This window comes from Hevea brasiliensis, chromosome 3 (genome assembly GCF_030052815.1).
Source record: "Hevea brasiliensis isolate MT/VB/25A 57/8 chromosome 3, ASM3005281v1, whole genome shotgun sequence".
In the NCBI taxonomy this organism is placed as follows: Eukaryota; Viridiplantae; Streptophyta; class Magnoliopsida; order Malpighiales; family Euphorbiaceae; genus Hevea; species Hevea brasiliensis.
In genome coordinates, this window is record NC_079495.1 from 108752384 (window position 1) to 108765207 (window position 12824).

The 12824-nt window shown below is 35.5% G+C and overlaps 2 protein-coding genes, 1 non-coding gene and 1 pseudogene across 9 annotated transcripts in view; 2 read left to right on the forward strand and 2 right to left on the reverse strand.

The window, feature by feature from the left end:
* The window catches only part of LOC110633486 (uncharacterized), a 54524-nt gene that overhangs the window by 1157 nt on the left and 40543 nt on the right, over positions 1-12824 (forward strand). For 4 of the 7 annotated variants that reach the window (XM_058144546.1, XM_058144548.1, XM_058144545.1 and 1 more), the window contains exon 3: positions 12-3684. The exons of the other annotated variants lie outside the window; for them this stretch is intronic. In XM_058144546.1, the coding sequence (XP_058000529.1) occupies positions 101-3586 (3486 nt within the window). In that variant the 5' untranslated portion in view covers positions 12-100 and the 3' untranslated portion in view covers positions 3587-3684. Of the gene's footprint in view, positions 1-11; positions 3685-12824 lie in introns of those variants that run through there. 7 annotated transcript variants of the gene reach the window in all.
* On the forward strand, positions 3929-4000 carry TRNAP-UGG (transfer RNA proline (anticodon UGG)). The gene has a single exon. It is a non-coding gene; the product is annotated as a tRNA-Pro (tRNA).
* Positions 5606-10727, reverse strand: LOC131178792 (uncharacterized). The gene is made up of 6 exons (XM_058144730.1): positions 10464-10727; positions 9559-10113; positions 7864-8244; positions 7211-7513; positions 6117-6611; positions 5606-5987 (listed from the first exon to the last, which is right to left on the reverse strand). Exons 1-6 carry the CDS (start codon positions 10725-10727, stop codon positions 5970-5972), a joined length of 2016 nt encoding a protein of 671 aa, XP_058000713.1. The 3' UTR covers positions 5606-5969.
* The window catches only part of LOC131178791 (disease resistance protein At4g27190-like), a 40154-nt pseudogene continuing 33172 nt past the window's right edge, over positions 5843-12824 (reverse strand).

Genomic DNA, 12824 nt, shown 5'->3' on the forward strand with positions numbered 1-12824 from the left:
TGTTGCTGCAGTGTGAAGATATTGGATGAGAGTTGGACTCTGGTGAGACAAGGGAAGAAAAGTTGCCATTTCATTGGGTATTATTGGGTTTCAACTGTCAATGGAATGCAATAAAGAGGAGGCCATTAGAGCAAAAGAAATTGCTGAAAATAAAATGCAAAATGGGGATTTTGTTGGGGCACGCCGGATTGCACAGAAGGCACGGCAACTCTATCCTGACCTTGATAATATTTCTCAATTATTAATGGTTTGTGAGGTTCATTGTTCTGCACAAAACAAACTAAATGGATCAGAAATGGATTGGTATGGAGTTCTCCAGATTGAGCAGTTTTCAGATGAGTCTGTTGTCAGGAAGCAATTCAGAAAGCTTGCTCTCTCTCTTCATCCAGACAAGAATAAGTTTGCAGGTGCAGAGGCTGCTTTCAAGCTGATTGGTGAAGCAAATAGGGTGCTTACAGACCCAACCAAACGTTCGTTGTATGACATGAAGTGCAGAGGTTCACTGAGATCTGTTGCACCAAAGTCAGCAACTGATCAGTCAAATAAAAACTCTTATGCCAAGAAGCAGCATGGTGCTGCAAACAAGTTCGCTAATACGCCTCATTCGCAGTACATGAGTTCACATACTTATCAGCAGCCACAACAGACAACATTCTGGACACACTGTCCCTCTTGCACCGTGAAGTACCAATACTACAGAGAATTTCTAAATAAAATGTTACGGTGTCAAAATTGTCAGCAGCCTTTTATTGCTAATGATTTGGGTACATCACCTGGATCTTCCTGGAGTCAGTTCCTCAATGAGAAAAGAGTTCCAAGTCAAGGTCCTTCTAAAGTTGCACCAGGAAATAATGCAGGGAGGCCATCTGGTATGAGCTTTCCGCATGCGTTTTCAGGGTCAGACCTGATGCCTAAGGTAGGAAGAGCTGCAGATGTTTGTGGGAGTTCTAAACCCAAAGAGTCAAGGGCAGAAAATGCTGCTGGAATCAGTGAGGGTTCTAAACCACATGAGAAAGTGAATGGGCATGTGGATGTGGAAGCTGGGAAAGGAGCTGTGCCAGTGTCGAAGCCAGATGCGACAAAATCTAAGGTGCCAGGAAGTATTGCAAGTAGCAAGAGACGGAGGAAGTCAGTAGCGGAATCCAGTGAGAATTTTGACAAAAGCAGCAATGGTGGCACTGAAGAAAACATCGTTGTTGAGGAAAATGATGGTGATCTTTCTGCACAGAATTCTAGACCCAGTGACAGCCATCCATCTAGGAGATCTTCAAGGCAAAAGCAGCACATTTCTTACAAGGAAAATTTGAGCGATGATGATTTTGTTGCCCCTCTTCCAAAAAGATCTAGGGTTGGCAGTTCATCTGGTGTGGATGATGGGGGGATAAAAGCAAGTGCAGATGGTGGAGTACCAAGAGATATTCCAGCTGGTTTTGCTGCTGCTGTGTTGAATAGAAACAACAAAGTGGTCAAACAAAAAGCAAGTTCCAGTCTCGAAGAAAGATCATCGAACAAGAAAAGCAAAACTGGAGATTTTGAGGCTACCGTAGATGAAGCGTCCATGTCAGAGAAGGCTGGTACAAAGTTGGAGAACGGTGATGAAAACCCCAAAATTGACACATCAAAGTTAAATTCAAATGAAGCACCAAAATCAGAGATCTTTGAATATCCTGATCCAGATTTCAGTAACTTTGAGAAAGATAGGGCAGAGAGCTCTTTTGCTGTTAATCAAATATGGGCTATTTATGACTCAGTTGATGGCCTGCCCAGATTTTATGCTCGGGTAAAGAAAGTGCTCACACCTGGGTTCAAGCTGCAGATAACTTGGCTAGAGGCAATCTCACATAACAAAGCTGAGCAACAATGGCATGATGAGGATTTGCCTGTTGGTTGTGGTAGGTATGAAAATGGAAACACTGAAACTGTAGATTGTCAAATGTTCTCTCACCAAATGCATTGCATGAATGCTGCCCGCAGAGGCACTTACTTGATATATCCTAAGAAGGGGGAAACATGGGCACTCTTTAAGGATTGGGACATTAAATGGAGTTCTGAACCAGAAAAGCATAGGCCACCGTACCAATTTGAATTTGTGGAAGTTGTGACGGATTTTAGGGAGGATGTTGGCATTGGGGTTGCTTATTTGGGTAAAGTGAAGGGATTTGTTAGTATTTATCAGCAAGTTGACTGTAATGGTGTTCTATCATTTTGCATACGACCAAGTGAACTGTATAGATTTTCCCACCGAATTCCTTCATTCAGAATGACTGGTCAGGAAGGAGAAGGTGTCCCTGCAGGGTCTTTTGAACTTGATACTGCTGCACTGCCTGGTAATCTTTACAACCTCGTTGAACTTGGTGATGTGAAGGTTGGAAAGGAGAAGCTGGATGCTGAAGCAATTGGTTCATATTCAAAGTCTCCTGAATATAAAGTGGAACCTATAAAGCGCTCTGAGAAGGTTTGCACTCCTAAGAATCTCAAGAGTGGTCCTGAAAAAGGAACTTCAAGACATGCCAGATCTCCAGGAGAATCAACTGGGACATGTAGGGATGACAGTCATATTGATGGAGGTCAACGGGCAAAAGATAAGGATGGTAACAACGTTGCTAGTCATGGCAAGCTAACTCAACCTGAAGGAATCCGTACTTCTTTTCAGGATACTGAGAGGAGCACAACCCATAAGAAATTGGAGAAGGTAAAATTTACAGCAGATGCCTGGACACCTAGAAGATCGCCTAGAGATTTAAGCAAGGGAAGTACTCCAGTAAATGCAAGTCAGTCTACAGCAGAAGACGCTGACAAGCATAATTCAACAAACAAATATGGAGGACACGGGCAACCAGGTGCTTCCTCATGTCAGCCTGATAATAAAATGCATTTCCATGTGAAGAATGGAAGTTTAGTCAGTCCCACGAAAGGTCAGGAGTCTTCAGATTGTAAGGTTATAGAAGTAGAGCACTATGATTTCAAGAGCAAAAAGTCCAAGGATAAATTTCAACTGGACCAGGTATGGGCACTGCACAGTGATAAGGATGGTTTACCCAGGGATTATGCTCAGGTTAAGAAGATTGAATCCACTAATGGGTTCAAATTGCATGTGGCAATGCTTGAAGCCTGCCCACTCCAAAAAGACATGCAGACTGTTTGCGGGACATATAAAGTTAAAAATAAATGCATGGTGCTTCCTGTCACTGCATTTTCTCATCAGGTGAAAGCGAAGGCAATTGGGAAGAACAAATACGAAATTTACCCTAGACAAGGGGAGATTTGGGCAATATATAGGATATGGAATGCTGAATTAACGTTTTCAGACCAGGATGCAAGGGAATGCGACTTTGTTGAAGTGGTAGAAGAAAATGACGGGGGTGTGAAAGCTGTAGTTTTGATACCCGTTAATGGATCTGCATCATTTTACACGGCACCAAGAAGATCAAAACGCAGTATAATTGACATGCCACGGGCTGAGTTTGGTAGATTTTCTCATCAGTGTTTAGCTTCCCAGGTTGTGGGAAAGAACAATAGTTTCCTGAAAGGCTATTGGGAGCTTGCTCCTTCATCAATTCCTGGTTCTGTAATTTTGGTAGATTAAACGGTCGTATTGTAGGTAGGTTGCGTACTGATCTTTGTGGAATGCTATGAAATTGTTCCCTGTTGTAAGCGGAATGAAGTTTGTAGAAACTTTGGCAATATGGGTTTTTCTTCTCAACCATTCATTTTTTTTTTTTAAATCTATTTTTATTTGATCTTTAGAATTTAATTATGTTAACATTATCTCATTTGGTAAAATAAGCATTTATTTCTTATGATAGAATTGAAGTGTTTATTTATTAATGCATTACCTTTATCCTCTTTAAGAGTTTTTGCAATGGTAAGAAAAAAAATTTCGTAGGAAATGGCTTTAATATTAAATATTAGATAAATACACGAACGTGGGCATTTGGTCTAGTGGTATGATTCTCGCTTTGGGTGCGAGAGGTCCCGAGTTCGATTCTCGGAATGCCCCAAATTTTTTTCTTCCCCTCCTTTTATTCAACCTGACCCGGCTACACGAGAATGAGATTGCCCAGGAGCGAGCGAAGATCAAAGGCCACTCTTGTTTCTTTTGGTGTGCTAGTGGCTTGTATGGCTTAGGTTGAGCTAGTTCCTCTTGTATGGAGATATTTGATTAAGAGAACAGATTTGTTTTCCAATGTTCACCTTTAATTCACTGTTTGAGATGTATATTCATTTTGTTGCCGTGAATATAGAATTATTTAACTCCTTGGGAACTTTCGCTGAAATTATGCTTCTTTTAGGAAGATGTAAGTGTTAGGCATTTTTTACTTTGTAACTCACTGGGAGTTCTTAAGCTGACTTGTCGTCAAGCCATGTGATCTTGGTACTGTGTGACGAAGTATCTGGCCTAAACCTAGCCCTAGTCACTTTCTACCAAGCAATATACCTGGCTTGGTAGTTGGTACTAGGTACATTAACTAGACTGTGCTATGGTCTATGGCTGAGTTAAATGTAGCAGTGGGCTCTGGATGCTACTGAAACCTGGACTTAAGCTTTTCCTGTATGATTTTGACCTCAAACTTTTGTACGGAATCCACAAAGCAACATCTTCTGGCAGGATGAGATCAGAGCCAAAGGCTTTTGGTAGGTCCTCACCAGTTCAGCTTATGTTTTATTATATCCAGCCTAAATTCTCTTGGTAATAATTATAAGTTTCTTCACCAATTTAGTCAGATTTGCACACTGATAATTTTGAAGTTCAGGTGCGGTTCAGTATCCATAAGGACTGTTTTCCACTCCCTCAGTGTTTTCAAGGCGGCCATAAAGGACAATTATGATAAAAGAAACAAATTCAAAATAGAACTTACAGCTCAAAAAGTGAGAATTACTGGTTTTATTTGTTGTTTGGTGGTTGTGTACTTCTGTAATTTAGTAGTCATATATATATATATATATATATATATATATATATATATATATATATATATATATATATTCCAATTTTCCCTTTCAGATTAGGAAGCTCAGTGAACTTTTCTGACCTGCCGTGTTTCACTCAGTGCCATCAGATGCAGTGCCTGTCCATTCCCATCAATTCAGGATAGGAAAGTGGGAAACCTTTGCCAAGTCAGTGGTGATGGTCGGAGTTATCCTGCAGTCTCTCATGAAATTGATCGGCGTATTGGGCCGACGGAGGTGATATCAACAGAGAGAGGAAGCTCCTCGTGATTTATACATGAGTGAAAAGGAGTATCGTACCTATGATCTTCTAGACCCGCACAACGGCACAAGAGGGATTTGGAAATAGAGCGCCTTCTCAGACAGCAAGCTTCTCTATACAGTGATACTATTCCTTTGCATAGAGAATCATTCTTGCTGATCCCTTCTATTTAATTCACAGAGAGTTTCAGACTTACAATGTTGGTGGTAGAAGCGAATTGCCACGTGCAGCAGCATCTAGTTCTGTTAGTACTGCGTTGCACTCCTATATTCATTGGATCCATATTATTCTTACCGACATGGTGCTTCATCTTCAAAAGTATATCAGCTGCCTCAATGCATGTTGATCAAAATCAATCAACATTCATTAATTAAAAAGTCCAAAGCAAACTAATGAAGTCGAATTTGCTTTAAGATGGTTCTAATTTACAATATCCAAACACATTAGGCCATTAGCCTTACAATCCTCATACACATAATATCTCGTAAAGGCAATGCAGACACTAAATTTAACTAATTAGTGTATTCATGGATATTAAACACGATTATCTGAATTCAAACTTTACCAAATACAGACTGCTTTTAGGAATAATAAAATGGGAACAATATGGTCCGTTCACCATTTAAAATCTCAGAAGGATACAACACCTTGCACAGATAATCCCAATATGAATAAGAAAGCCCTTCCACAATCTACATCTGAATCAATTACAAAGAGCGTTGGCCTTATTTCAGCTTCAGCACAAGATGGATTGGGGTCAATCTTCCTTGGCATTCTGTACATCATCCAAGAAATTTAGGGACAACAAAGTTAGGATCAAGAAGAGAATACATCAGAATTGAGTGATGATTTCAATTCTATGGTTTAGGAGAAAAGGGAATTTGGTTAACCAACACATACATACCATTTCTGCAAACAATTGTTGTACAGTGTCATTCAGATTGCCGTTCCAACACCCTTGTTCATCATGTTGTACAACGAGGAGTCTTGGTGTGCTTAAGACTCCTTTTGAGAAAATCTGCATCTTGGGGCATTTCTCCATAAATACTTCTGTTAAAGAGGGGAATTTGAAGCTGTGATCTGCTGAGCAAAAACTGACGAGGCTTGGCAAATATCTAAGTTCCAGTTTTCCTAATTTGCTAAAGATGATATCCTCTTTCGATTCATTTCCCTCATTTGCAACTATTTCTTTCAATCTGTCACATGCTTCTATACTCATTTTTGTGAGTTGTACCAGACTTTTTGCTGTTGACGATGTTACCAAACTAACTAATCCATTGCATTTCCACACCTCCAAAGTCGTCAGATTTTGAAAAGAAGCAGAGGATGGTGCTAAAGTAATCAAACTGTCACATTGCCAAACGAGAAGTTCTTCAAGAGACCGAAGAGCTTGGTCTAGCTGCGAGTCATGGTTCCACATATCCGTCAAAGCAAGAAGATTACCCAAACTATAAGTGCCATATCATGTTTAAAAAAAATTACATAATCGACTCATTATCAAGCATTTTTATTTTCAATGTATGCAATCATATAATCATCTAGTGAAATTGATATTTAATTTAGCTCCAAAATCAATTTTGTTATGATGAACATATTATAACTTAATTCTAAATAAATTTATTCTTTAAACTTAATTAATTCTATACAATAAGTTTATTATATATATTCTTTTCAAAATAACAAAAAAAAAATAAGTATTATATTTTTTAAACATATATATATAAAAACACAATCTTAACTAAATTTACAAATAGTGTATTAAAATGAATATAAACACATTATTTTCTTTTTCACTTTGAGGTGTGGAAAACAAATTCAATGGCAATGCTTTCTATGTAAAATAAATTTAATGCTCTATTTAGTTTTAGTATATAATAAGTTTCATTCTTAAAATTTTATATATGAGAAGATATTACTTATACACAACATAATATCAAAATTTTTTAAGATAATACAAAAAAATAGATTTTAAGCTTGACACAAAGATTGAGCTCATACCTTTCTAAAGGAGAAATGTGGCTGCAGAACTTTAACCATAGGTTGGTTCTCCATATTTGTTTCTACCCAGTTCAGATTCTGAACAATTTCCTCCACCCCAGAACTGGCTATATTCAGTCTTTTGAGTTGTAGCAGATTTTTAGCTATTGAAGCTGGGAAAAAAATTTTTAGATTTGGACAATTCCAAACCCTCACTGAACTTAGGTTATCAAACAAGACAAGTCCCAGAGGATCCTCATTCCATACATGCTTCAAATTATCCATGTTGAGAATCTCCAATTGCTCCAAGTTGGGGAATGCAACCTGCATCAAAAATCAATAGTCACTGTGAATAAACTTGACATGATACTCTCCTCTGTTTATTTCTTTCTCTATTTCAATAAATTTTTTGCTTATAAAAAAAAAAGTAGACATGATAATTTCATTTTGACTCACATCCAACAGCGGATTGCTGACCCCTTAAAGCTAACGTAGCATCGGATTTAGACCATCCAACATTGTTCAAATTTGAAATATACAATTTACAAGTAAAAATTATTTTTTAATCAAATATTGAAATTTAGGCCAATTACAACAGCAATCCTAAAGAAGGAACAATTAACCATTGTGGATAACAACGGAAACTATTATTCAGGTGAAAAAAGACTGCATACCTTTTCATCGAAGAGAGCAGAATTTATAATGTCAAGTTCACTGCTGGATGCCATATTTGAAGTCGTATAATTGGAGACAAAGGTCCTCATTTGAGGGCAATCTTGTATGCGCAGCTGTTTCAAGGCAGGACATTCAACTAAATTACTTGTGCAGAATCGCGTGAGTTTTGGAAGATTCTCGAGCACTAGGAACTCTAGTTGATGGAGTAACATCTTACTCATTATTTCTTCTTCCAATCCTTCTTTGACCATCACTTCTTCCATCATCTTACAATTGCGTATCTCAAGCGTTTTCAAATGCACAACACTTGAGAGTGATAATAAATTTTTCAAATTATCACATTCATCCACAATCAGGATAGTCAAATTAGGAAAAGATACCTGCAGTGAAAACTATAGTCTCAGGTCCTTCATCTGTTGAGCATCACAGTACACTACACATTATCACTTGTTTGGTTGGACTTTCAGTTAGCAGTTGAATTACTGTACTAGCGTCCAACGAATGAAAAATAATTGTAGTTTTTGAATTCAATCACTTTACTTTATAATTGTAAAAATAATTTTTTTTTATTAGGAAATTGTGAGAGTAAAAACTTAAATTAATATTCAGCTGATATGTTTTTAGCCATTAGACCAAGTCAGATTAAGCAAAAATAAAATATTTTAAAAATACAAAGACATTTTTGTTTGCATTAAAAAATCTCATAAACATAAGTCTAAAATTATAAATAACATATTAAATAAAATACATTTGCAGTGGTCATGTTAATTTTATACCAACTCAACTCAACTCAATTCAACTAAGCCTTTATCTCAAAAATTTGGGGTCGGCTATATTGATTCGCTTTATCCACTCTGAATGATTTTGGGTTAAATCCTCAGAAATGTGTAAATGTTAATTTTATACCAATTAAATATAATTGATTTTCAATAAGAATATACATAGAACTATTAACTGACTAGAAATTTTTATCACATTTCCAGAAGCATATAATACATATTTCCACTTAAAAAGGAAAAGTAATAAATATGAAAAAAGGTAAATTATAAATTAATAAAAATCACAGCTCAATCCCTATATTTTTTTATTAAAAATAATTTAATTTCTAAGTTTAGATATCTTTAAAAGAATAGTCCTTGGCCTGAATTGACCATTAATTTCTTTGCTTTCTTTTTAATTTTGGATAATTAAATTCTTCAAATTTTATTTTATTATTAAAATAGTCTTCCATTCATCTAGTAAAATTGATATTTAATTTAGCTCCAAAATCAATTTTGTTATTATGAACATATTATAACTTAATTCTAAATAAATTTATTCTTTAAACTTAATTAATTCTATACAATAAGTTTATTATATATATTCTTTTCAAAATAACAAAAAAAAAAGTATTATATTTTTTAAACTTATATATATAAAAACACAATCTTAACTAAATTTACAAATAGTGTATTAAAACGAATATAAACACATTATTTTCTTTTTTTCACTTTGAGGTGTGGAAAACAAATTCAATGGCAATGCTTTCTATGTAAAATAAATTTAATGCTCTATTTAGTTTTAGTATATAATAATTTTCATTCTTAAAATTTTATATATGAGAAGATATTACTTATACACAAAATAATATCAAAATTTTTTAAGATAATACAAAAAAATAGATTTTAAGCTTGACACAAAGATTGAGCTCATACCTTTCTAAAGGAGAAATGTGGCTGCAGAGCTTTAATCATAGGTTGGTTCTCCATATTTGTTTCTACCCAATTCAGATTCTGAACAATTTCCTCCACCCCAGAACTGTCTATATCCAGTGTTTTGAGTTGTGGCAGATTTTTAGCTATTGAAGCTGGGAAAATAATTTTTAGATTTGGACAATCCCTAACACGCACTGAACTTAGGTTATCAAACAAGACAAGTCCCACAGGATCCTCATTCCATACATGCTTCAACTTTGGAAGGCCGCGTATGTCTAGAGTTCTCAATTGAATGGCTACTGATTCTTTCATTTTTATTAGCTCTTGGAGATCAAACACCTCTTGCAGTAAATTACATTCACATATGACCAGACTTTGAAGATTCCGGAGGCCTCTCAACAACGTGGATGGAAAAATTTTAATTAGTTCTTCACAGTTTTCCACAGTAAGTTCGTTTATTTTGCAAAAGGAATCTGAATGGAGTTCATTGTGCCATATCATCTTCAAATTATCCATGTTGTGAATCTCCAATTGCTCCAAGTTGGGGAATGCAACCTGTATCAAAAATCAATAGTCACTGTGAATAAACTTGACATGATACTCTCCTCTGTTTATTTCTTTCTCTATTTCAATAAATTTTTTGCTTATAAAAAAAAAAATAGACATGATAATTTCATTTTGACTCACATCCAACAGCGGATTGCTGACCCCTTAAAGCTAACATAGCATTGGATTTAGACCATCCAACATTGTTCAAATTTGAAATATACAATTTACAAGTAAAAATTATTTTTTAATCAAATATTGAAATTTAGGCCAATTACAACAGCAATCCTAAAGAAGGAACAATTAACGATTGTGGATAACAACGGAAACTATTATTCAGGTGAAAAAAGACTGCATACCTTTTCATCGAAGAGAGCAGAATTTATAATGTCAAGTTCACTGCTGGATGCCATATTTGAAGTCGTATAATTGGAGACAAAGGTCCTCATTTGAGGGCAATTTTGTATGCGCAGCTCTTTCAAGACAGGACATTCAACTAAATTACTTGTGCAGAATCGCGTGAGTTTTGGAAGATCCATGAGCTCTAGGGACTCTAGTTGATGGAGTAACATCTTACTCATTATTTCTTCTTCCAATCCTTCCTTGACCATCACTTCTTCCATCATCTTACAATTGCATATCTTAAGCCTTTTCAAATGCACAACACTTGAGAGTGATAATAAAATTTTCAAATTATCACATCCATCCACAATCAGGGTGGTCAAATTAGGAAAAGATACCTGCAGTGAAAACTAGAGTCTCAGGTCCTTCAACTGTTGAGCATCACAGTACACTACACATAATCACTTGTTTGGTTGGACTTTCAGTTAGCAGTTGAATTACTGTACTAGCGTCCAACGAATGAAAAATAATTGTAGTTTTTGAATTCAATCACTTTACTTTCATAGAAAATTGTTATTGAATATCAAAATAATTATAAAAATAAATTTTTTTAGTAGGAAATTGAGAAAGTAAAAACTTAAACTAATATTCGACTCGTCAGACTAGGTAAAAATAAAATATTTTAAAAATATAAAGATATATTTTTGTTTGCATTAAAAAATCTCATAAACATAAGTCTAAAATTATAAATAACATATTAAATAAAATACATTTGCAGTGGTCATGTTAATTTTATACCAATTAAATATAATTGATTTTCAATAAGAATATACATAGAACTATTAACTGACTAGAAATTTTTATCACATTTCCAGAAGCATATAATACATATTTCCACTTAAAAAGGAAAAGTAATAAATATGAAAAAAGGTAAATTATAAATTAATAAAAATCACAGCTCAATCCCTATATTTTTTTATTAAAAATAATTTAATTTCTAAGTTTAGATATCTTTAAAAGAATAGTCCTTGGCCTGAATTACCATTAATTTCTTTGCTTTCTTTTTAATTTTGGATAATTAAATTCCTCAAATTTTATTTTATTATTAAAATAGTCTTCCATTAGATAACAAAGTGAAGAAGATGTAATTTTATTAATGTGAAACCTCAATGATCCAATTGACAGTATACATTCAGCTTAAATAAAAAGAATAATAACAGAGGTTGCTGAAAAGGAGGAGAAAAATAATGAAGACTATCACTTGGAAGGGCAATTACCCAAAGAATCTCAACCACAAAGACTCATTAAAATATACAATATTTACAGAAATCACCTTATAACTACATTACTAAAGCCTAAAAACACGGCATACTTATTTGTACTGAGAGGCGGACTCGTCCGTATTAATCCTTTAGCTAATATCCCCTCAAACTATGTCCAGGTGGAGACATAGTTTGCGTCGAAATGTGCTAGGCGAGCCTTTGTCATGGACTTAAATAAATATATCGATTTGATATCTTTGAGGAATGTATCTTGTGATCAAAACCCCTTGAGCAACACGCTCTCTAACATAGTGATAGTCAAGAGCAACATGCTTCTTTGCGTGAATGTAATCTTTGGATTATTTGTTAAATGTAGTGCACTAAGATTATCACCATATAAAATAGGCGGTCTTGGGATAGATTTGCAAGTCTGTAAGAGATATCCAAGCCAAGTAAGCTCATTTGCGATGTGAGCCATGGAGCGATACTCGGCCTCGGTGCTAGAAACGCATAGCAGTGTTGTTTCTTGGCACACCAAGAAATGATATTGCAACCAAGAAAAGTATAGCTTTGTAGTAGACCGTCGTGTGGTTGGACATCCGCCCGATCTGCATCGAGAAAATGCACTAAGAACAAGTGAGGTATCTTTTTAAAAAATAAGCCAAAATGTATTGTTCCTTTGAGATATCGTAATATCGACGAACATATTTTAAGTGAGACAAAGTTGGTGTGCATGAATTGAGAAATATAGTTGACACTATAGGACAAATCCGGTCGGGTTAGTGTCAAATCATAACGAACCCACAAGCCCTCGAAAGAAGGTGGGATCGCCATCGTGTCGGTGCATGCGACATCGTGTCATTTGAACAAGTGGAGTGGGCATCGGTTGACAATCCACCATCGAGCTCTTTCCAAAATTGAATAGGCATAACGGGTTTGATTCAATTGTAACCAGTCGATCGATTGAATTTGAATGCCTAGAAAATGATGCAATGGCCCAAGGTCTTTCATGGAAAACTCCTTGCTTAAGACCTGCAAAAAATTCTGAACTAGAGCCATAGACGATCCTGTTAACAACATATCATCCACGTAAATTAATAAAACCAATACACCTGT